Consider the following 22427-nt stretch of genomic DNA (forward strand, 5'->3'; position numbering starts at 1 on the left):
ACCTTGAGGACAAGAACAGAGAACCTGAAGTTCCCCTTTATAATCCTGATCTACAACTCCAGGGTGGACAATAAGACCTTGTAGGCTGCAAGAGCCTGCCTCGTATATCTCTAATTGAATAACAGTCTTTAGCCCAATGATATCCTTTTCCACATTTAGTACACAATCCTGTTGCTGTCCTTTTTATAGGGGCTCTGCAGTCCTTTTTTTAAGTGTCCTGGTTTGCCACAATTAAAGCAAAGTTTGAGCTCAGTTGAATCCGAGCGCCTCCTCCCCTGCAGAATGGCTACTGCCAATCCAGCATTAGTAAGCAGCCCTCCAAGCTCACAGCAAACCTTTAACCAGTCCTGTAACCCCTTGCTCTTTCTAGGTGTAATTGCTGATCTGCATTCCTGCATAGCTTGTTCATAAACCAATTGTTCAATTAAAGGCATAGCTGCTTCTGGGTCTCCAAATATCCTCCCTGTTGCCTCCGTCATTCTGGCCACAAAGTCTGAGAAGGACTCCTGTGCACCTTGAGTAATCTTGGTCAAATGCCCACTTGCCTCTCCCTTCTTAGAGAGTGCCTTCCATGCCTTAACAGCGGCAGCTGAGATCTGAGCGTACGCTCCCCAATGATAATCTGTTTGGTTAGCAGCATGCTGTCCCTGACCTGTAAGTAATTCAAATGTCCACGTTCTTTGGTCCCCTTCCATGGTGGCATTTGCCCTTGCCTGCGTCTGGCAGGAGTCCTGCCACAAGGCTTTCCACTCAAGGTACATTCCCATACTGGGGGCTGCAGCTTTTACTACAGTCTGCCAATCACCAGGAGTCATAGCGTGATTCGCAAGCCTTTCGACTTGTGCTATAGTGAAATTAGCGCTGACTCCATAATTGCGAACTGCTTCTGCGAGCTCCTTAATCTGTATATACTCTACCGGAGCATGAACACGCCCTCCCTCAGCTCCTTCAAAAACTGAGAACACTTGTTGCACTTTTCTCTGTTCCTCTTTTGGAATGAATGAATCTGAATGATACCTCTGCACATAAGGCTCTGAATGGTACCTCTGCACATAAGGTTCTGAATGGTACCTCTGCACATAGGGCTGAGGTGCACTAGGACCCTGAAGCCGACAGTCCGGAGGCTGAGCAGCAAGCTGGCTTTTGCCAGCCGCTTTTTGCCTTTTTCTGGACTGAGTAGCTCGCTTTTTATCTTGCTGGTACCTTTCTCCCTTATAACGAACTGCTTCCTCCTCCAAGTCCATTTTTTCAGAGGAGCTAAGTCCTTCATCTGATTCTGAGCTACTAAGAGCTAGCTGCTTAAACTCATCTAGTGGCGGGTATAAGTTCCTTCTCCTAAAAACCTCCGCTGATTGATCTTTTTTCTTTTCTTTTTCCTTCTCCTTCCTTCCAATCTCTCCCCAGGTATTCTTCCCTGACATTAACTTTTCCTCGGGTTCAAGACCCGTGGAAAGGCCTGTATGCTTAATTGGTGCACCATGTTTCCTCTTTGCTCCTACTCTCTCTCCCCGCTTTACCTCTGATAGACTGTCTTGAATTTCGTCCAGAATTCTCTGCCCTGCCTTAACCACTTGTTGACATGTGAAAAGGAACAAAAAGGCTTCTAACACTGGAGAAAGTTCAAGGCATACCTCGTAAAGCTGTAATGTGTCCCGCAGTTCTGGTTCCGCCTCATGAATGAGGGACCTCCCTTGCGCCTGGTGTGATGGTAGTTCCCGGGTTTCGGCACCACTTATTGCCCGAGCTTTTGTCCCCGCCGGCAAGAACACACTCAGGACAACAGAAATCTTCTGCGGCAAAGCTTTTATTGCTTACTTATCAGGAGGGAAGACCCCGAACTGGGAAAATGGCGCTGCTTATATAGCCCGCAGCGTGACGTTTCAGCACCTGATGTGGCGTGACAGCTCCTGATTCGTTGCTTGCCCATCACCCCATGACTACGCCGTGAGATGGGCAGTGACTAGGCGTGAGTTCACTCTTGCACTTGCGCATAAGGCTTGTTTACTAGTTAGGCACAGTGGAAGCCAGCGCCATCTTATAATGGCGATTGCTCACAGCACACACGCGATTGCTCGCGGCATGGCTCTCCACAACCCACCCCACCCACCTCCCCATATCTCTGCCATATTTTGAAAACAAAATAACATTTCCTATAGCCAACAACTTTTTTTAATGTTACATATACTATTCTCAAGGCACATCTGATGATATATTTTTAACACAGTAGGTGTCAAAGTATGTTTAACATATGATTTTTCAGGATCCCTCCCCTTTCTGAACTCCAAATGGAGGAACTGAAAGTGCGATGTAAGACTGGTGATCTGTATTCTATCTTTGGCAAGCTTGTACAAGCACTGTTGTAACTGTAATGTAAAAGAACTGTAAACTAGGAACTTCCTTCAGTTATGAAACACCATTCAGGACTGCTGCTTCTTGAGTGCTGTCTTCTTTTAAGGTCTTAGTCTTTTCTTCTCCCGGAGAACGCGGTAGCTTAGGAATTTCATCTCCAGGAGCGCTAGTTGGACCATTTTATCGCCTTTTCTGAAGGACCATGCTCTTCAATCACATCTCTTGCCTAGCCCATTTTCATTAACTGAGGCTGCATCAGATTCAGTCATTCCATCCATTAGAACAGCATCTTCATCAGTCCTTCATCTACGAGACCGCCTATGACGGTTAGTACTTGTGGTGAGATTCGCTGGTGTCAGTGTCTGCAGTCTGATCTGATTCTGTATTATCAAGTAAGCTGTATGGATTGCTGCCAGGATCTTGAGCACAGAACTGATGGAGGATTTGCCACATGGTCCACCACGACCTCCTCCCCCAGAAACACTTCTGCCTCTTCCTCCTGGGCGTCTCCTGCTGTCTCGCTGATGTCGAGTTTCTCGATCTTCTTCTCCTGCCAATGACCAATCTCACTCAGCTCATCTTTATGCTCAGATTCTGTTTTGGAGGGGTTAGACAGCTCAGAATTTGTACCATAACTGGAGGTGAAGTTAAGGCCCTGATGACCTCTGCCTCTTCCACTATAAGACCTAGAACCAATCTGCCACAGCTGCTCATCAATCTGCAGATGTTCCATTCTTAGTTGTCCCACTTCCTTTAAGCAAGCAGTGTGATACTGTAGAAGAACGTGCACATTTCCTATACTCTCTTTAGTCTCTCGGCAACTCCTAACTCTGTCTCCCTTTCCCCTGTCTAATCACAGGTCTCCTGCTGCCCTAATGTAATTGTACAGGGAAAATCCTGTGACAAAGGACCTCCACGTAAAACCAGATAAGCTGAATCTAATAGAAGAGAAAGTGGGGAAGAGCCTTGAATACTTGGGCCCGGGGGGAAAACTTCCTGAATAGAACACCAATGGCATCTGCTTTAAGAGCAACAATCAACAAATGTGACCTCATAAAATTGAAAAGCTTCTGTAAAGCAAAGGAAACTGTCAGTAGGAAAAAAAAATGGCAATCTACAGATTGGGAAAAGATCTTTCCTAACCCTACATCCTACAGAGGGCTAATATCCAAAATGTACAAAGAACTCAAGAAGGTAGACTCCAGGGCTGGTGAGATGGCTCAGCCCTGCTCTTTTGCTCTTCTGAAGGTCCTAAGTTCAAATCCCAGCAACCACATGGTGGCTCACAAACACCTGTAATGAGATCTGACACCCTCTTCTGGTGGGCCTGAAGACAGCTACAGTGTACTTGTGTATAATAATAAATAAATCTTTGGGCTGGATTGAGCAGGGACTGAGTGAATGGAATTGACAGGAGTGAGCGGGGCCAACTGGAGCAAGCAGAGGTCCTAAATATAATTCTCAACAACCACATGAAGGCTCACAACTATCTGTACAGCTACAGTGTACTCACATACATAAAATAAATAAATACATCTTTAAAAAAAAGAGTGTAGACTCCAGGGAATCCAATAGTTCTATTAAAAAGTGAAGTACAGAGCTAAATAGAGAATTCTCAACTGAGGAATCTCAAATGGTTGAGAAGCACTTAAAAAACTGTTCAACATTCTTAGTCATCAGGGAAATGCAAATCAAAACAACCCTGAGATTCCACCTCACACCAGTCAGAATGGCTAAGATAAAAAAACTCAGGTGACAGCAGATGCTGGCGAGGATATGGAGAAAGAAGAACACTCCTCCATTGTTGGTGGGATTGCAAGCTGGTACAACCACTCTGGAAATCAGTCTGGCAGTTCCTAAGAAAATTGGAAATAGTTCTACCTGAGGACCCAGCTATACCATTCCTGGGCATATACCCAAGACATGTTCTAACATATATCAAGGACACATGCTCCACTATTTTCATAGCAGCCTTACTCATAATATTCAGAAGCTAGAAACAACCCAAATGTCCCTCAACAGAAGAATGGATACAGAAAATGTGGTACATTTACACAATGGAGTACTAAGCAATGATTAAAAACAATGACTACATGAAATTCACAGGCAAATGGATGGAACTGAGTGAGGTAACACAGACACAGAACACACATAGTATGCACTCACTGATAAGTGAATATTAGCTCAAAAGCTCACACTGCCTAGGACCATATGGAGTGTAGAAGGAAGAAAGCCCATGCTTTAGTCCTGCATGAAGAAGTGAACAGGATGACTGTGGGAGGTGGAGGGAGAGGGGGACCTGGGAGGGAGAGAGGACAGGAAGGAAATAAGGGGGCAGGATCAGGAACCTGAGGAGATGTGAGAGAGGCACAGAGGGTCAGGAAGTTGAACAAAAATATGTGTCGGGGGGCATAAGGAACTGGGGGTAGCCACTGGAGTCACCCCAGGACCCAAGAGGATTGACTTTAGCTGAAATGTGCAGAGAAGGGGGAAATAGAACCTGTTGAGACCACCTCCAGTAGATAGGCACGACCCCTGGTCAAGGGATGGGGCCACTCACCCATCTCAAAAATTTTAACCCAGAAATGTTCCTGTCCAAAGGAAGAGCAGGGACAAAAAAATGGAGCAGAGACTGAAGAAGGCCCAACCAGGGACTGCCCCACCTGGAGATCTATCATGTCTGCAGACACCAAACCAGACACTGTTGCCGTGGTCAAGAGGCACTTGCTGACAGGAACCTAGTGAGGTGTTTACTGGGGAGGTCTGGCCAGCAACTGACAAATGCAGGTGTGGATGCTTGGAGCCAACCATCAGACTGAGCTCAGAGAACCTGATGGGGGAGCTGGAGGAAGGACTGGAGGGGGTTTGCAACTCCATTGGAAAAACAGTACAGACTGGCCTGACCACACAGTTCTCCCAGAGACTACACCACCAACCAAGGAGTATACCTGGAGATATACTTGGCTCCAGATGCAAATGTAGCAGAGGATGGCCTTGCCTGACAGCAACGGAAGGGGAGGCCCTTGGTTTTGGGGAGGTTTGATGCCCCAGCATAGGGGAATGCTGGAGTGGTGGAGCAGGAGAGTGTGGGTGAGTGGAGGAGCACTCTCATACAGGCAAGGGGGAGGAGGAGGGCAGATGTGGGATGGGGGATTGGTGGTGTGGTAACCAGGAAGTGGGATATCATTTGACATGTAAATGAATGGAATGATTAAAAAAAAAGGGTGGAGATAGTGATGGAGAAGTATACAGAAGAGTCAGAGGGGGAGAGAGGGAGGATGGGGGGAGGGGAGTGGGAGAGGGAGAGAGGAAGGGAGAGAGGAAGGAGAGGGAGAGATGAGAGGAGAGGGGAGGAGAGGGGAGGAGAGGGGGAGATATTCTAAGAGGCAGAGGTCAGGGAAGACGGTATCAAAAGCAGCATCTTCTGGGTGTGGCAAGACCATCATACTCTGCAACTCAACCGCGGCTGTGATTCCTGTACAAGACCTGCTTAAGATCAAGCTAGAAAACACTTCAGCATGCGGTGGGCGGAGCTCTTCAGTTTAGAGCCCTGACTGAGGAGTGAGGGAGAGTTGTTGACCTCTGGGAAGGCTGATTACTACCTATGGGCAGTGCAAATTTGACTAGTGGTTTTTTGTTTGTTTGTTTCTTTCTTTGTGTGTGTGTGTGTGGGGGGGCACTAATTGGACAAATTAGAGGTGGATGGGGAGGTGGACCTGGAGGAATTAGGGGGAGGAGAAGGGGATGAATATAATCAAAATACATTTTATGCATATATAAAATTCTCAATTAATAAAAAAGGTATATTTTTAAAAGAAGTGCTGTTTGAAGAAGAAGAAAAGCATGGGGGTGGGCAGAGAAATATACTGTGACAAAGTTCCTTTTCTTTTGAAATCGTGTATGTGTTATGCCTGAATTCGTGCTCCTAAGTGCGGTGCCTGTGGAGGCCAGAGTTGGAGGATGAGAGGTGGGCGCAGCAGGCAGAGGCAGGAAGCTCTTGGGTTGGACCAGGCTACCTCGGCTACATAGCTAGACACTATCACAAAACAAAACAAAACAAAACAAAACAAAACAAAACAAAACAAAACAAAACAACATAGATACATAAATAGACCTACAACCCCCCCCCCCCCCCCCGCCCATCCCCACTCCATGAAACAATAACAAAATCATTCCTGATTTCACTTCAGGTCCGCTGAATCTCTGGGAGTGGAATAATAAATGTGTACTTAAAACCCACCACACAGTGGATTCCTAAGCATGAAAGTTTAGGGAGCAAAGGCGTGTCCTGCTGAAGATGGGGTGCTTTTGAAGTCCCCAGACCAAGCCAGGGGCTCTGCATTTCCTAAACTTCCTAGAAGTGTTGACGCCTCCCTGAGTTGTGGGGTCATGGGAGCAGGATGGAGAGGGTGGGAAAGCATCCAGCAGGAGTTGACGCACGTGCAATGGAGCAGCAGGATGTGCCTCACGTGGCATCCCTGAGACGCTTGGACTGCTGGGAAGGAAGGAGGGCGGCCTCCCCAGCAGGGGCACCCAAGGCCACGGGCAGGTGAGGCGGGTCGGGTGCGGTGCTCCAAGTCCAGGGCGCTCAGCACTGCCACCCGGACATGGAGTCCTGCAACGTGGAGCTGATTTTTGACCACATAGGACACTTCGGCAGGTAGGGAGACAGAACAGGACATGGAGCCAGAGTCGGGTGGCACGTGATCGGGGCGCTGAGGTGTCTGTTTCTGTCGGTTGGGATAGGTTCCACAGCTTCTCAACCCCCTATTTGCCCAATGCATGCACAAGTCTGGCCAACAACCCATGACCTGGCTTGTCCTTTTGTCCATTGGCCACAGGAGGCGCCGGACTCTGCTTGGACTTGGCAGGTGCAGGCAGTATTCGCACCCCTTCGGGTCAGTTGGGACTTGGTGTGCTCTCTGGACCACCAACTGGGGGAAAAAAACACTATTGGAAGGCACGGTCCCAGGTGTAGAAAACCCCCCAGCCCAACCGTGTTCTTTTCCACTGTCCAGGATGAATACCTATATGTACCCTAGAGTGCTTTCCCTTTGGGCCTGGCAGGTTTTCCTGGCTGATGGTTAGCCTTTGCTTTCATATAGATACCCAACGTATGCATGCATCCCTTAATTTCATGGTCACTGCAAAAGGCAAGTTGGAGTCCATGTCTGAATGACTGGGAAATGGAGGCAGTGTGCTCATAGAAGACCCATAGCAGACTAACGTGGGGGTGAAGGATCAGCTCTCACATAGGAACTATAATGGGCCTGAATGTTTCATTTACCACCACACCATCTGAAAAACTGGGTGAACAATGTACCTTAGATGCTTACAAATAACTGTAGAAATACATGTTGCAGTTAGAAGTGGTCCGCATATGTAGCCCTAGTTCTGGGAAGGTGACAGAAAGCTCCTGGCCAGCCTAAGCTACATAGGAAGATACCACTTAAAAGTGGGGGGCGGGGTTGGGAGCTGGAGAGATGGCTCAGGGGTTAAGAGCACTGGTTGCTCTTCCAGAAGACCTAGGCTCAATTCCAAGCACCCACACGGCAGCTCACCACGGCAGCTCACAACCGTCTGTAACTCAGATCCCAGGGAATCCAACATGCATGGGTACAGACTCACATGGATACCCGTTCACATAAAAAATAAAGGCTAAAAAATCTTTAAAAAGGTTAAAAATAAAAAGAAAAGAAACAATAAAAAGAAAAGGTTACCCGAGGTTTCTACAGACACTCACCTACATGGCAGATGGTAATAATGTCTCATTTTCTCCTTGTGTTCAGGGAGCTAATTAAAGCAATCATAGAAGTTAGTGTTTAGTTACAGTTTGAGGTTAAAAACCACTCAGTAGCCAGGCATGGTGGCTGGTACTTATAATCCCAGCCCTTGGGAGATGGAGGCAGGGACTGCTGAGTGCTTGAGGCCAGTCTGGCCTCCACAGTGAGTCCTAGGCCAGTCTGGATTCCAGTGGGAGACAGCTGGGCATGGAATCTGTACCACTGGGTTACTCAGGCACCATGCTGCTGTCCCCAGGCTTGCTCCATGATGGTGAGCGGGTTGCAGGGGGTGGACCTGGGGAGCAGCTTGCAGGAGGGAAGGGCCAAATGCTCACAGCAGAAAGTGAGGTCAGCCTGATAGATACCACCTCCTGTTTTCTCCCTCTGCTCTAGTCGGTCCTTCTGTTGATTTTGAGTTAACTTTATTTTGTGTGTGAATACGCATGGGCATGTGGAAGCCAAAGGTCAGCTGTTGGGTGTCCTCCTGGGTTGCTCTCCATTTTATTATTTTAAAATTTTAATTAAACTTATTTATATGTATATGTGCATGTGTGCTTTGTGTGTGTGTGTGCTTTGTGTGTGTGTGTGTGTGTGTGTATGTACAACAAGGCCAGAGTGGCTGTCATATTCCTTTGGAGCTTGAGTTAATGGCATTTGCTAGCTCTATGTGGGTAGTGAGACAGAGAACTCTGGTCTTTTTGTATGTCAGTAAGAGCTCTTAACCATCTCGCCATCTCTCCAGCTCCTCCTTCATACTTTTCAGGTTAGGGTCTCTCACAGAATCTGGAGCTCACTCAGAGGCTAGGCATGGCCAGTACAGCCTCAGGGATCCTCGGTTCACCCTGCCAACACTGATAATACAGGTACCTGCTGGCTCACCTGGCTTACCAAATGGGAGCTGGGGATCTGAGTTCAGGTCCTTGTGTTTGTGCGGCAGGCGTGGCAGGAATGGCTTTATTTGGCTTCCATATCTTGCTTGGGTCATAGTCCACTGAGGGAAGCCAAAAACTCAAGGCCGGAACCCAGAGACAGGAACTGAATTGGAGCAGAGCCCATGGAGGGGTTCCACTCCTGGCTTGCTCTTACATGGCTTGCTCAACCTGCTTTCTTATATAGCCCCAAGACCACCTGCCCAGGGGTAGCACTGAATGGGGCTCTCCCATATCAGTCAAGTTAAGAAAACTCACCATAGACATGCCTACAACAGGCCAAAATGATGGCATTTTCTCAGTTGAGACTTCATTTTTCCAAATGACTCACACTTGACTGTATACTGCAGCTTTTTGAGTAAAAACTTAATACCACTGGATTCCGCATCTCCCAGGCTGTTAGTGTGTGCTTGGTTAACTTTAACCAATTGCCCACTGACAAACAGCCAGGCTCTCACTGTTTTGCAGTTAGAGGCCCAGAGGCCACTGTGTTACAAGACATCAGAATATTTTCCTGTCAAGGATCTAGCAGAATGAGCAAACTTGCTGTTGACTTCAGGTCACACCGAGAGGTTTTATTACCTTCAAGGGGAAATGGTGACACTTGGTGCTCAATTGCTTGTTGAAAAGTAGAGATATTCTCATGTTCGGTTTGAAAAAAATAGTAAATATGAAGTTTTCTTAGGTTAAATTGGCTTTCTGACGACTTCCTTGTTGGGCAAAGGTTGTTTGCTCAATAAACTTGAACTAGCTTGCAACCTTGTATGCTGGAATGACTTAATGGGCATGGAACTAAAACTTAGTGAATGTACTTGAAAACACACACACACACACACACACACACACACACACACACACACACGAGAGAGAGAGAGAGAGAGAGAGAGAGAGAGAGAGAGAAGCACCTGCAATTATTTCTGTATTTACCTATCTATAAGCATATAAGTGTACTAAGGTCAATCTGATGGAAACCCATCGTATTTACCTGTGTCCTTTCCCCACTGATAGGCCAGCAATAGTCACTAGCTCCCCCCTCTTTTCTTTTATAGGTTCCAGATAGTCCTGTATCTGATATGTGCCTACCAGAGCCTCTCTTGTGGTATCCACTATCTGTCTTCTGTGTTCCTGTCAATTATCCCTGAGCATGCGTGCAAGCCCCCAGGCATGGTGCGGAAGGCTGTTTTCCACAACGTATCTGCTTGGAGGTTGGAGGACATATTGGCTCTGCGGTCACCAGAGCACAAAGATCACATCATGGTGGAGCTGCAGGATGGGGAGATCTGGGAACTCACGAGATGTAGCAGGACTTGGAGGGAGAACACGTCACATTTGGGCTATGAGTACAGTGGTTATAAGCATGACAGTCCTTGCTTCGATGGCTACGTCTATGATCAGAGCAAATGGAGGAATTCTGCGGTGAGAAATTTCAACCTGGTCTGTGATCAGAAATGGTATGCAAGAATGATCCAGCCCTTGATTATATTTGGCGTGATGCTGGGATCAATTACTTTTAGCTACCTTTCTGACAGGTAAAAATGCAATATTTAGCTCTGTTGCATGGTGTAGGATTCAACTTTCTGTCTGGGTTTCCTATGTCCAAAGGCCTAGTTATTTTCATACTTCCTGTCTAACGGGTACCCTCCTGCTGATCCATCAGTTAGGCACGCAGAGTAACACAGTGGAAAGATGACCGACTGAGCAGCCCACCTGGCCTTTGATGCTGCCTGTACTGCCAATTAGCTGTGCTTGCTGGGAAAACAGACGCATCTGTTTTGGAATGCTAGTTGCCCCACAAAATCATTCATCCTGAAGCCTTCTTTTTTTTTTTTTTTTTTAAGATTTATTTATTTATTTAATGTGTGTACACTGTAGCTGTCTTCAGACACTCCAAAAGAGGGCATCAGATTTTTGTTACAGATGGTTGTAAGCCACCATGTGGTTGCTGGGATTTGAACTCAGGACCTTTGGAAGAGCAGTCGGTGCTCTTAACCGCTGAGCCATCTCACCAGCCCCTGAAGCCTTCTTGAAAAGAATAATACAGAAGAAACCACTTTGAACATATAGCCACTAGATGGATAGTGATTATTTCTATATATTTTTTATTGAAATAGACTTGATTTTAAAGACAGGTGGCCTTAGGCCATAATATCTATGAAATGAAAATCTGATTAGCTGGCGTGTCACAGTCTCTTTGCACTGCCATAGCAAGAATGCCACATACTGGTACGTTATATACAATAGGAGTTTATTTCTCACTCCCAAGACCTGAGGGGTCAGCAGGACTCATAGCTGCTGAGGTCTGCTCTCTGGTTCCAAGATGATGTGTTATTGCTGAGTCCTCCTATGAAGAATACAATGTCCTTATACAGACAAAGAGAAGGGGGTGGGGCTGGAGAATTCTCCTGTCAATCTTGAGCCCTATGATAAGGGTGTAAGTTCATTCAGAAGGCGGGGAGTCCTCATGATCATCTTGGGCATTTTGAAGATTGTATTTCAACATTCATTTTGGAGTGCAGACCACCACTCACATCACAGGACAGCCATATTTTAAAGCATTCACATTAAAGTAAATGGAGAACTCTAAAATAGAGAAACCTTTATTGTGGAGCAGACACGGACCACTCTTTTAAGTGACTCTGCTAAAACATAGAGAGAAACGTGTTTAGTCTTCACAGCTGTGAGTTTTACAAGCATGTTTTGGGCACTGGCGACTCAAAGACAGCAAGCTTAGATCAGAAACCCTTGTCTCTAGGAGACAGCTGTGAAATATGTCTGCAAAGAAATGGCAGGGCTTTGTCGTGGCAGGGCCGTTACGTACTGTATCATGAACGCTTATAGAGATGTTCTTTACATCTGGCAGAGGGGTGCACAAATGATTATCTAAGCACTTTTTGTTGAGATGCGCTCAGTGCTCGATGCCAAGATGCAACATATTTCCAGCCCTAGGTAAATGTGCTGAAATACCTTTTTCTCTGCACACGGAATGTTCAGAAACCTGGAACAGAGAACAAAAGATGCTAACTCAAAGCAAACTGAGTTCCTTTGCATCTGGTGGGTTTGAGGAAGGTTGGAATGTCAGGAAAGAAGGCTGGGGAAAGGAAACGAGTAATCAGATATAGAAGTCAGGCCAGTGCTGGTTTCATCTGAGGAGCTGTGGGCGGTATAGTGGTGTGAGGTGAGAAAGGCCAGTTGAATTGAATGGTGTAAGCAGTTTAGGGTTGATGGAAAGCTGGGAAGGTGGACAGGGAGAGATGAAGATTCGTCTTGGAGGCATTTCAAAACTAATGCGATAGAGTGAAGAGTGTGCAGGGAGCAGGACGGGCTGGTGTGCTTTTGTGTGTGCCGGTGTGTGTGTGTGTGTCAGGGCAGAGGGGGCTTATGACTTCATGATAGGGGGTTTGGGAAACTTGTCAGGAATGTCAGGAATGGCGGACTGGGTCTTTTGGGGGGCCCTTTGTACTTGGAGGCTTTCCCAGTGGGTGTGGTTGGAGGAAGAGGAAGGAAGTAGAATTTGTTGGGCCATGTGGGGAAAGGGGACAAGCTGGGTGACTAAGGCTGGGAGACATGTAGACTTGTAGAAGGTGTGTGCGCGCATGTGCATGCATGTCATCTACTTGTCACATCTGTGGAGGAAGAAAATGCAGGGTGGCTGAAGACCCATTTGTCCATGACACGTTATTATTGAGGGTGGATGAGACTGAAGCTGTAAGGAAGGAGCTAGACAGGAAAGAGAAAGAGAGAGAGAGAGAGAGAGCCAGGTACATTAAGGTCTTGGAGGAAGTGGGTCAGGACAGGAAAGTGAGGGGCTTCCTCTTCCTCTTTCTCTGAGGGCCTGCGGTCATTCAGAGATGCTGTTCTACTGAAGAGAGTGAAGACATTGGCGTGGCAGAAGGGCCTCACCAGCAAAATAGTTTCTGGTGGTGTTCATGACTCAGATAGGATGGGGAAACATCATGGGTGTGGCCAGCAGTCCCCACTGATGTGTATGGAAGCTGAGAAGCCTAAGGAAGACTATGCAGGATAGGTTAGGTCAACTTGATATAAGCTAGAATTATCTGAAAAGAAAGAACCTCAATTGAGAAATGCCTTCATAAGGTATTTATGGGACATTTTCTATGGGTCTATGGGACATTTTCTTAGTGATGGACAGCAGAGAACCCAGCCCATGGAGTGTAGTGTTATCCTTGGTCACGTGGTCCTGGGCACAATAAAAAAGCAGGCTGAGAAATGCATAGAGAAAGTCAGTAAGCAGCACCTCACCATGGCCTCTACCTCAGCTCCTGCCTCTATGTTCCTGCCCTGCTTGAGCTCCTGTCCTGGTTTCCTGTGATGATGAACTGTGATGTTCAGTACAAACCAGATTAACCTTTCCTTCCTTGCTTTCTCATCATGGCGTTTAATTGAATCAATAGAAACCCTGGCCAAGACAAGTTGGTACCAGGATTGTGGGATATTACTGTGAGCCAGTTGCACATGCTGTTTCGGGGAGGATTATGGAAGGACCTTGGAACTTTGTGCAAGAGAAGCCATTGACTGTTCAGTGCTTGGTGAGCTGTTCGGTCGGAGCTTGGAAGGTCAGAATGTTGAGGGTAATGCAGCCGATGGAGGCCGGGCTTGTGAAGTTTAAAGACTGTGTAGGAATTCACAACAGAGAAATCTCACATGGAGGAGAAGCACTTAAAGAAATGTTCAAAGTCCTTAATCATCACAGAAATGCAAATCAAAACAATTCTGTGTTGTGGTAATTCTCCACCCAAATATGCCCCGGCAACAAAAACACAACTCCATTAATATGAATACAAGCTGTGTGCCTAGACCCCTGAGAACTTGTGGCTTCTCCAGGCCATGTGCTTCTGCTCCACTTTCCTTCCACCTCCTCCTCTGTGTCCTCTTCCTCTCCCTTCTTCTCTCTCTCCTTTCAGTTCCGCCTTCCCTTTTCCTGCCCAATCCCTGGCTCCAGCCTTTATTTTACAAATTAAGGTGGGAAGCAGGTTTACAGGAAATCACCTGAGTGCTGACTCATTCCTTGTTCGAATTCCTTCCCTGGAGAACTGAATTAGCATTAAATTACAAATAGCCCCAGAGCTATCCCAACAACCCCGAGATTCCACCTCATTCCAATCGGAATGGCTAAGATCAAAACCTCAGGTGATAGCACATGTTGGAGAAGATGTGGAGAAAGAGGAACACTCCTCTGTTGTTGGTGGGATTGCAGACTGGTGCAACCACTCTGGAAATCAATCCGGAGGTTCCTCAGAAAATTTGAAATAGATCTACCCGAAGACTCAGCTATACCACTCTTGGGCATATACCCGAAAGATGCCCCACCATACCACGAGGACACATGCTCCACCATGTTCATAGCTGCCTTATCTGTGATAGCCAGAAGCTGGAAACAACCCAGATGTCCCACAACAAAAGAATGGATACAGAAAATGTGGTTCATTTATACAATGGAATACTATTCAGCTGTTAATAACAAGGAGATCATGAGTTTAGTAGGGAAATGGATGCAACTAGAAAATATCATCCTGAGTGAGATAACTCACTCAAAAGGACATACATGATATGTACTCATTAATAAGTGGATATTAGCCAAAAAAGTACAGAATACCCAGGATACAATCCACAGAACTCAAGAAGTTTAACAAGCAGAAGGGCCCAAGAGAGGATGTTTCAATCCCACTTGAGAGTGAGAAGAAAATAATCACAGGAGGCAGAAGAAGGGAGAGACCTGGGTTGGAGAGGGGAGTGGGAGAGGAAAGGAGAACTTGATTAGGTGGGGGCAGGGGGGGCAGGAGAGAAGCCCTGAGGGCCAGCTGAATGAATGGAAACAGGCAACCTGTAGGGGGAGGGCCCCCCTCTAGAATGTACCAGAGACCTGGGAGGTGAAAGACTCTCAGGTCTCAAAGGGAGGGACCTTAGATGAAATGTCCTATACTGGGGGAGAGGGAACTCACGGAGCCCACCTCCAGTAGAAAGACAGGGCATCAAGTGGAGGGATGGGGTTGCCATCCCACAGTCAAAAACTCTGACCCAGAATTGTAGACTGAGGGAAAGGAGGTCCAGTGACAGGCCCAAATTGGGATCCATCTCAGGAGGAGGCTCCAAAGCCTGACACTATTACTAATGCTGTGGTGTGCTTATAGACAGGAGCCTAACAGGACTGTCTTCTGAGAGGCCCAACAATAGCTGACCAAGACAGATGTAGATACTCACACCCAACCATTGAACTGAAGTAAGGGACTCCTGTGATTGAATTAGAGGAAGGCTGGAAAAAGCTGAGGAGGAGGGTGGGAGGGAGGGTGCAGGGTGGGGAATGCAGAGGCAAACTGTCTGTACACAACACTGAAGTCTCTCTAGTATCAGTAATTCCGGGGTTACAACTGAGCAAACCATGGGGAGCAAGGCAGTAAGCAGCACCACACCATGGCCTCTGCATCTGCTCCTGCCTCCAGGTTCCTGACTTCCTTTGGTGGTGAACAGTGCTGTGGTTCACATTGGCATAAGTTAAATAAACCCTTTCCTGCCCAACTTGCTTTTTAGTCATGGTGTTCCATCACAGCGATAGCAATCCTAACTAAGACAAAGAATGTAGCCATGATAGTTTTTCATGACAAGTCCCTACGTGTTCGTATTTCCTTTTTGGCCCCAAGTAAACCTCCTGGCTAGAATACATCCATCCATATTTATATCTATCTCCTTAAAACAATTTTTCAAAGGTCACTCACAGGGGGAAATATATTTTCTTTCTTTCTTTCTTTCTTTCTTTCTTTCTTTCTTTCTTTCTTTCTTTTTTTCTTCCTTTCTTTCTTTAAGATTTATTTATTTTATATATGTGAGTACATTGTAGCTGTACAGATGGTTGTGAGCCTTCATGTGGTTGTTGGGAATTGAATTTTTAGGACCTCGCTTGGGTCGGTGCTCGCTCAGTCCCTGCTCACTCCAGCCCAAAGATTTAGTTATTATTTTACATAAGTACACTATAGTTGTTTTCTGACACACCAGAAGAGGGTGTCAGATCTCATTATGGATGGTTGTGACCCACCATGTGGTTCCTGGGATTTGAACTCAGGACCTTTGGAAGAGCAGTCAGTGCTCTTATCCACTGAGCCATCTTGCCAGCCTGGAAGTATATTTTCAAATCATATATATGTTAAGGATTTTGTATCCAAAATATATATAACTCTCTTTTGGGGGTGGTAGTGGTGAGAGAGGGTTTCTCTACATAGCCCTTCTGTCCTAGAATTTATTATGTAGACTAAGTTGGCTTTGAACTCACAAAGATCTGCATGCCTCTGCCTCCCAGTTACTGGGATTAAAGGTATGTGCCACACTACACTTGGAAAATATACATAACTCTTAAAATTCAACATAAAAAAAAAACCAAGAAAATTAATTTAAAAGCACACAAGAGATCGATAGTTCTTTAAGAACAAGTATGGGTGGCCACAGACACTTGAAAAGGTTTTCAACATCACGAATCATTAGAAAAATTTAACTTAGGGCCATGGTGAGGGAGTAATTCTTACTCATCAGGATGGCTACAGGTAACTCGAAGGTACCGGTGAGGTTGTGGAGAAACTGTGACTCTCATTGCTAGTGAGGTGGTAGAACCAGGGAAGCCATCTTGGATAACAGTCTGGCAAAAAAAAAAAAAAAAAAAAAAAAAAAAAAAAAAAAATCAGAGTGAATAAACCTAGGAGAGTTGAAAACAAGTTCTCACAAAATCCTATTTACAAATGCTCACGCAGCATTAAGAGAAGCCAAGTATATGCTTACTGGAAAAAAAAACCCAGAGGAATATTACTCAGCCATGAAAAAGGAGTCCTGCTGTGACAGGTGAATCATGAGAACATGCTGCCTAGAACATAGAAGATGGCAGACATCAGGCCTTTTGTTGTTTACTCTACTTATCTGAAATTTCCCAAACAGGCAAATGAGAGAGAAAATGGCTTGGTGATTTCCAGAAGCGAGGAGGACAAGAAGTGGGGAATAGTGTCTCCTAAGGTCTGTTCTTCTAGGGAGTTGACATATAGGTCTCAGAATAAGACAGAAACTGTGGTTACACAATCCTGTGAATCTACTAAAAGCCACCAAAGGGTTTAGCTGGGCAGGCTTTGTCTTAAAGCATTTGAATCATATGAAAATGGTGGGAATGCTATTTGATTTTGTTTTCCCCAGAGAAGTCCCTCTCTCAATAATGATACTGCTTGTGAGTCGAAGGTAGCAAGAAGTCAGTTTGGTTTTGAAAGATTTATTTATTTTTACTTTATGTGTGTGACTGTTTTGCCTACACGAGTATGTATATACCATGTACATGCCTGGTGCCCACAGAGGCCAGAAGAGGGTGTCAGATCCCCTGAAACTGGGGTTGCAGGCAGCTGCGAGCCACCATGTGCATTCTGGGAAAGGAATCCAGTCTCTGCAAGAGCAGCCGGTGCTCTGAACCAGGGAGCCATCTCTCAGGCCCACCTTCTCTCCCCCTCAGTCCTAAGGGGATGGTCCAGTGCTCTGTGCACATATTCGCAGCTTAGCCAGAGGCCCGCCACACTGAAGGGATGTTTCCTGAAGATGGGTGTTAACTCAGGATTTGTTTAAAATACATGAATATCTGAAATCAAATACATAATGTCGGTATTGTTTGATGTTTATGAACTGGACGAGCGAGCCACTTCAACCGTGGCAGCCACCCCAGAGTTTCCCTCTGTCCTCCTTTTCCAGATTTGGAAGGCGAATGGCCCTGTGGTGCACGAGCATCGGCGTGTTCTTCTTTGGAATAGCATCCCTCTTTATATTTGATTATCTCAGCTTCATGATCACACGCTTTTTCCTTGTGATGGTGAGTTGAACATATTGCATGTTAAACTTAACTCTTTTAGTTTAGTTTTGGTTTGGTTTTTGCCTGTTTAGACTCTACCGAAAGAGACCATGGGCTGACCAACCTTTGTCCACTGCAGAAGGCTTTCTGTGACTATTAGTACCTGTGCTTAATAAAATGAAATTAAAATGAAAAGGTTGCTGCTTACTAATCTTTTGTTTGATTCTGTCTGGTGCATGGCCTATATCCTGTAGTTAGGAAAGCATTCTTTTATTCTCGAGTGAGTGATTTTATCAGTCCAGTTGGAACCTGTATGCACACACCCGACAGGTAAAGGGTACTGTTAAACTCATTATATAATGACTTTGCAGAATGAGAAGGAGACAGAAAGCTTGTGTGGGTTACAGAGCGCAGGAGAGATCCCTGGACGGGAGTGGGTGTGAATACCAGCTTTGCTCACTTTGAGCACAGGTTAGCCCTTTTGAACCACAGTTTATAGTCTACAAACTTGAGACAACCGCACCTGTCTGGACAGGTGGGATGGAGTGCGAGCTCCCATAGTGACAGAAACTCTCACAGAGCAACATCAATGAAAGCAACACCTACACATCTTCTGTTTTGTTCAGTGCAGGACCCAAGCGGAGGGAATGGTGCCGCCTACTTTTAGGCTGGGCCTTCCCACATCAGTGAGCATAATCAAGACATAATCAACAGGCATTTGGGCAAACCAACCTGTTCTAGAACGTCCCTTATTGAGACTCTTCCCAAGTGACCTGAGACCCCCATTAAGTTTACAATTAAAGTTGACAGCAAGCAAGTAAGCGTGCTTGCCCCCATTTTCTTTGCACTCCTGCCTGTGGATGTGATGTGCCTAGCTGTCTTAAGTTCCCGTGAACCGCCAGGTTAAAATGAACTGCAACTTTGAATCGAAAGCCAAAACAAACCACTCCTACCCTAAAAACAAAAAGAAAAACAAAAAACCCTAAACCCAAACTAAAACAGAAACCTAACAGTCTTTTTTAGGGTTTCTATTGCTGCAATGAATGAAACACCATGACCAAGAAGCAAGTTGGGGAGGAAAGGGTTTATTCAGCTTACACTTCCACATTGCTGTTGATCACCAAAGGAAGTCAGGACTGGAACTCAAGCAGGTCAGGAAGCAGGAGCTGATGCAGAGGCCATGGAGGGATGTTACCCACCAGCTTCCTTCCCATGGCTTGCTGAGCTAGCTTTCTCTCTCTCTCTCTCTCTCTCTCTCTCTCTCTCTCTCTCTCTCTCTCTCTCTCTCTCTCCTTTTTTAAAGATTCATTTGTTTATTTTATGTATACTATCGCTGTCTTCAGACACACTGGAAGAGGGCATCAGATCCCATCACAGATGGTTGTGAGCCACCATGTGGTTGCTGGGAATTGAACTCAGGATCCCTGGAACAGCCGTCAGTGCTCTTAACCCCTGAGCCATCTCTAGCCCCCAACCTGCTTTCTTATGGAAGAACCCAGGATCACCAGCCTAGGGATGGATCCACCCACCCACTGGGGGCTGCGCCCTCCCACATTGATCACTAATTGAGAAAATGCCTTACAGCTGGATCTCATGGAAGCCTTTTCTCAGCTGAGGCTCCCTCCTCTCTGATGACTCTGGCTTGTGTCAGACTGACACAAACCAGTCTGTACGTTCACAAACCCATTAGCTTCACTATTTTTGCTGTAAGAAAAAAAATATAATCTCTGCAACCACTCCTCAAGGGATAATTTGCTATGGTTTTATTGAGCTTTTGATACGGAGTCTTTCTCTGCAGCCCTAGCTGGCCTTGAATCCACAGAGATCTGCCTCTCTCTATCTCCCCAGTGCTAGGATGAAAGGCAAGCAGCACCAAGACCACCTGCCTTGAACTTATCATTTGATCTGATCTTTGTTTATCCCAACAGGACATATTGCTTTTATAATCTGAGTTCTGCTAAATGAAAGTGAGGCATATTTTAGCCAGCGGTGATAGTGACAGCACTGGGCAGGATGGTCGAAAGTTGGAGACAAGCCTGGGCTATGTAGTAATAAATAAACAAATAAAACAATAGCAAAACAGCATTATTTTCAAAATAAGAAAAATTACCCAGTTTCTATTGCGGTAAGTTATATCTCACAAAGCTTGTCATTTGCAAGACCAGCTCTTAGTGATCATTGCTCTTTGGCATCTCTGTAGCCCCTCATAAGCAGGGTGCTTTGTCTGTATGATGCTCACTACCAACTGCAGTATAACGCAGTTCATTTGTAACTCTCTTATTTCACTTCGTGAAATGTTCATACTTTTTTGTTTGCTTGCTTGCTTTTTTTTTTTATTTCAGGGTTTCTCTGTGTAGCCCCGGCTGTCCTGGAACTCCCTCTGTAGGCCAGAAGTGGAATTGCTCCATCTTGAAATATTTTCCATCTCTTTAAGGAATTGTCATACTGCTTTCCACAGAGGCTGAGCCGTTTTACATCCGCACTAACGGCACACAAGAACTCCAATTTCTCTAATATCCTTGCATTTGTTTGCTGTTTTTTTCTTTTAGCAGATGTCTTTGAAACATATTTTTATCTTTATTTTATGTCTATGGTGTCTTGCCTATGCAAGTCTGTGTGCCACATGTGTGCAATACCCACAGAGGCCAGAAGAGGGCATTAGATCCCCATCCAACTGGAGTTAGCAGATGAGACTCTGGGATGTAGATAACTGCTTTGTAGACACTGGGCGTCAAAGCCCAGTCCTCTGTAAGACATTCCAGGCTCTCAACTGCTGAGCTGTCCCTCCAGCGCCTAGGCCCTACCTTAATGGATGTGTGATGGCATGTCACAATAGATCTGATTGATATCTACTTAATAGTGATGTCAATAACTTTTGTGAAGTGCCTACTTAAATTATTTGTCCATTTCTGAACTGAATTGGGGTTTTCTTTCTGTTTTGTTTTGCTTTAGGAGTTCTTTGTATAATCCTTTGCCAAAACAAACGTGATTCACAGACATTTACTCTAATTCTAAAGGTGGCTTTTATATTCTATTGCTAGAATTTTTTGAATCACAGAATGGTTGATCAAATCCAATCTGTTTATTTTTGTTGTTGCTGCCTGTTAAACTAAGGTTTTAAGTGAGTCTACCTTTTTCCCCATTAATCTCCATAAAGTCTGACTCTAATTGATAAGTCAGATGTTACAATGGCATTTAGATACAAAGACATGTGCTTTCAGAAGAAACTGACAATATCCCTTATAATGGAACTTTATTAGAAATTAAGCCAAGTAGCATCTAATACTTTTATCATAAATAGTCTCTGTAGCTTGCAACTCAGGTAGGGAGGGTGGAGAAAGATAAAAAGGACCTGCTTAAAGAAGAAACATTATTTCCTACTGAAATGGATTTGCAGGACTCAGACCCCTCATTCGTAACTGTACCATCATTACTGAGTCGCCTTGCCTTTGTCTTTCAGGCCTCGAGTGGCTATTTTGTGGTGGTCTTTGTCTATGTAATGGAGATCATTGGCAAAAAGGCTCGCACATGGGCATCCATACATCTCAATACCTTCTTTGCTATTGGAGCAATGTTGGTGGCTTTGGCAAGCTATTTGTTGAAAACGTGGTGGCTCTATCAGATCATCCTGTGCATCGTGACTACCCCCTTCATCCTGTGCTGTTGGATGCTTCCAGAGACTCCCTTTTGGCTCCTCTCAGAAGGAAGATACAAGGAAGCACAAGGCACCGTGGACACCATGGCTGTGTGGAATAAGTCCAGCTCCTGTGACCTGGTAGAGCTCTTATCACTAGATGTGACGAGGTCCCACAATAAAAGCCCCCACAGCATTAGGAAGCACAGGCTAGCAGATCTGTTTCATAACCTGGATGTCGCAAAGATGACCCTTATCGTTTGGCTGGATTGGTTCACGGCGAATTTGGGATACTACATGTTTGGCAAGGAGGTTATTCGGAGAAAAGAAAATGAACCCCTTTACCTCCTCCTAGTGGGTAAGCGTAAATGCGTGTTTACCTATGGCCCTCGAGGTCAAGTGTCTGCCATGTTCTCATTATCTTTAAGCTGGGAACAACATTGGTGACAGAGATCTTAGTGTTGTTCTACTATAGGACGTGTGTCACATTTGTCTGAAAAAAGGACAAGCGTTACAAGGTCCTCCCCCTCCCCCTCCTCCTCCTTTTCCCCCCATTTCCCTTGCTTCTTTCCTTCCTCAATTCCTAACCCATAGTTACTCCCAGTGGGTAACTTGTAGAATGTGTGGCTCATTCATACTCCACTTTGCTTCTATGCCTCTCTATCAATGCATGCATATAAAGTTCCATGGCATGGCATGAATGAGATCCTTTCACGACACACTGTTCTGAGGAAGATGATTTTCTTTTTGATACAATATGCCGAAAGTATAAAAATGTATAATAAACAAATATGCCAGATGTCCTTAATGTGTAGAACTAACTTATTACATGCAACTATTATTGTTTTTAAATTATTTGTTTATTTTATGTATGTGAGTACACTGTGGCTGTCTTCAGACACACCAGAAGA

General features: G+C 45.4%; 1 protein-coding gene and 1 pseudogene across 2 annotated transcripts in view; one reads left to right on the forward strand and one right to left on the reverse strand.

Annotated features, from left to right (window-relative positions):
* Nucleotides 2147-3160, reverse strand: Gm17795 (predicted gene, 17795; annotated as a pseudogene).
* Slc22a16 (solute carrier family 22 (organic cation transporter), member 16) overlaps nucleotides 6809-22427 on the forward strand; it is a 33812-nt gene continuing 18193 nt past the window's right edge. Inside the window, exons 1-4 of one of the 2 annotated variants that reach the window (NM_027572.1) lie at nucleotides 6850-7009; nucleotides 10111-10590; nucleotides 17786-17903; nucleotides 21343-21874. In NM_027572.1, coding sequence (NP_081848.1) covers nucleotides 6957-7009; nucleotides 10111-10590; nucleotides 17786-17903; nucleotides 21343-21874 — 1183 coding nt within the window. In that variant the 5' untranslated portion in view covers nucleotides 6850-6956. Of the gene's footprint in view, nucleotides 7010-10110; nucleotides 10591-17785; nucleotides 17904-21342; nucleotides 21875-22427 lie in introns of both variants that reach the window. The other variant, XM_006512850.3, reaches the window with a different exon arrangement.

This window comes from Mus musculus, chromosome 10 (genome assembly GCF_000001635.26).
Source record: "Mus musculus strain C57BL/6J chromosome 10, GRCm38.p6 C57BL/6J".
Classification (NCBI taxonomy): Eukaryota; Metazoa; Chordata; class Mammalia; order Rodentia; family Muridae; genus Mus; species Mus musculus.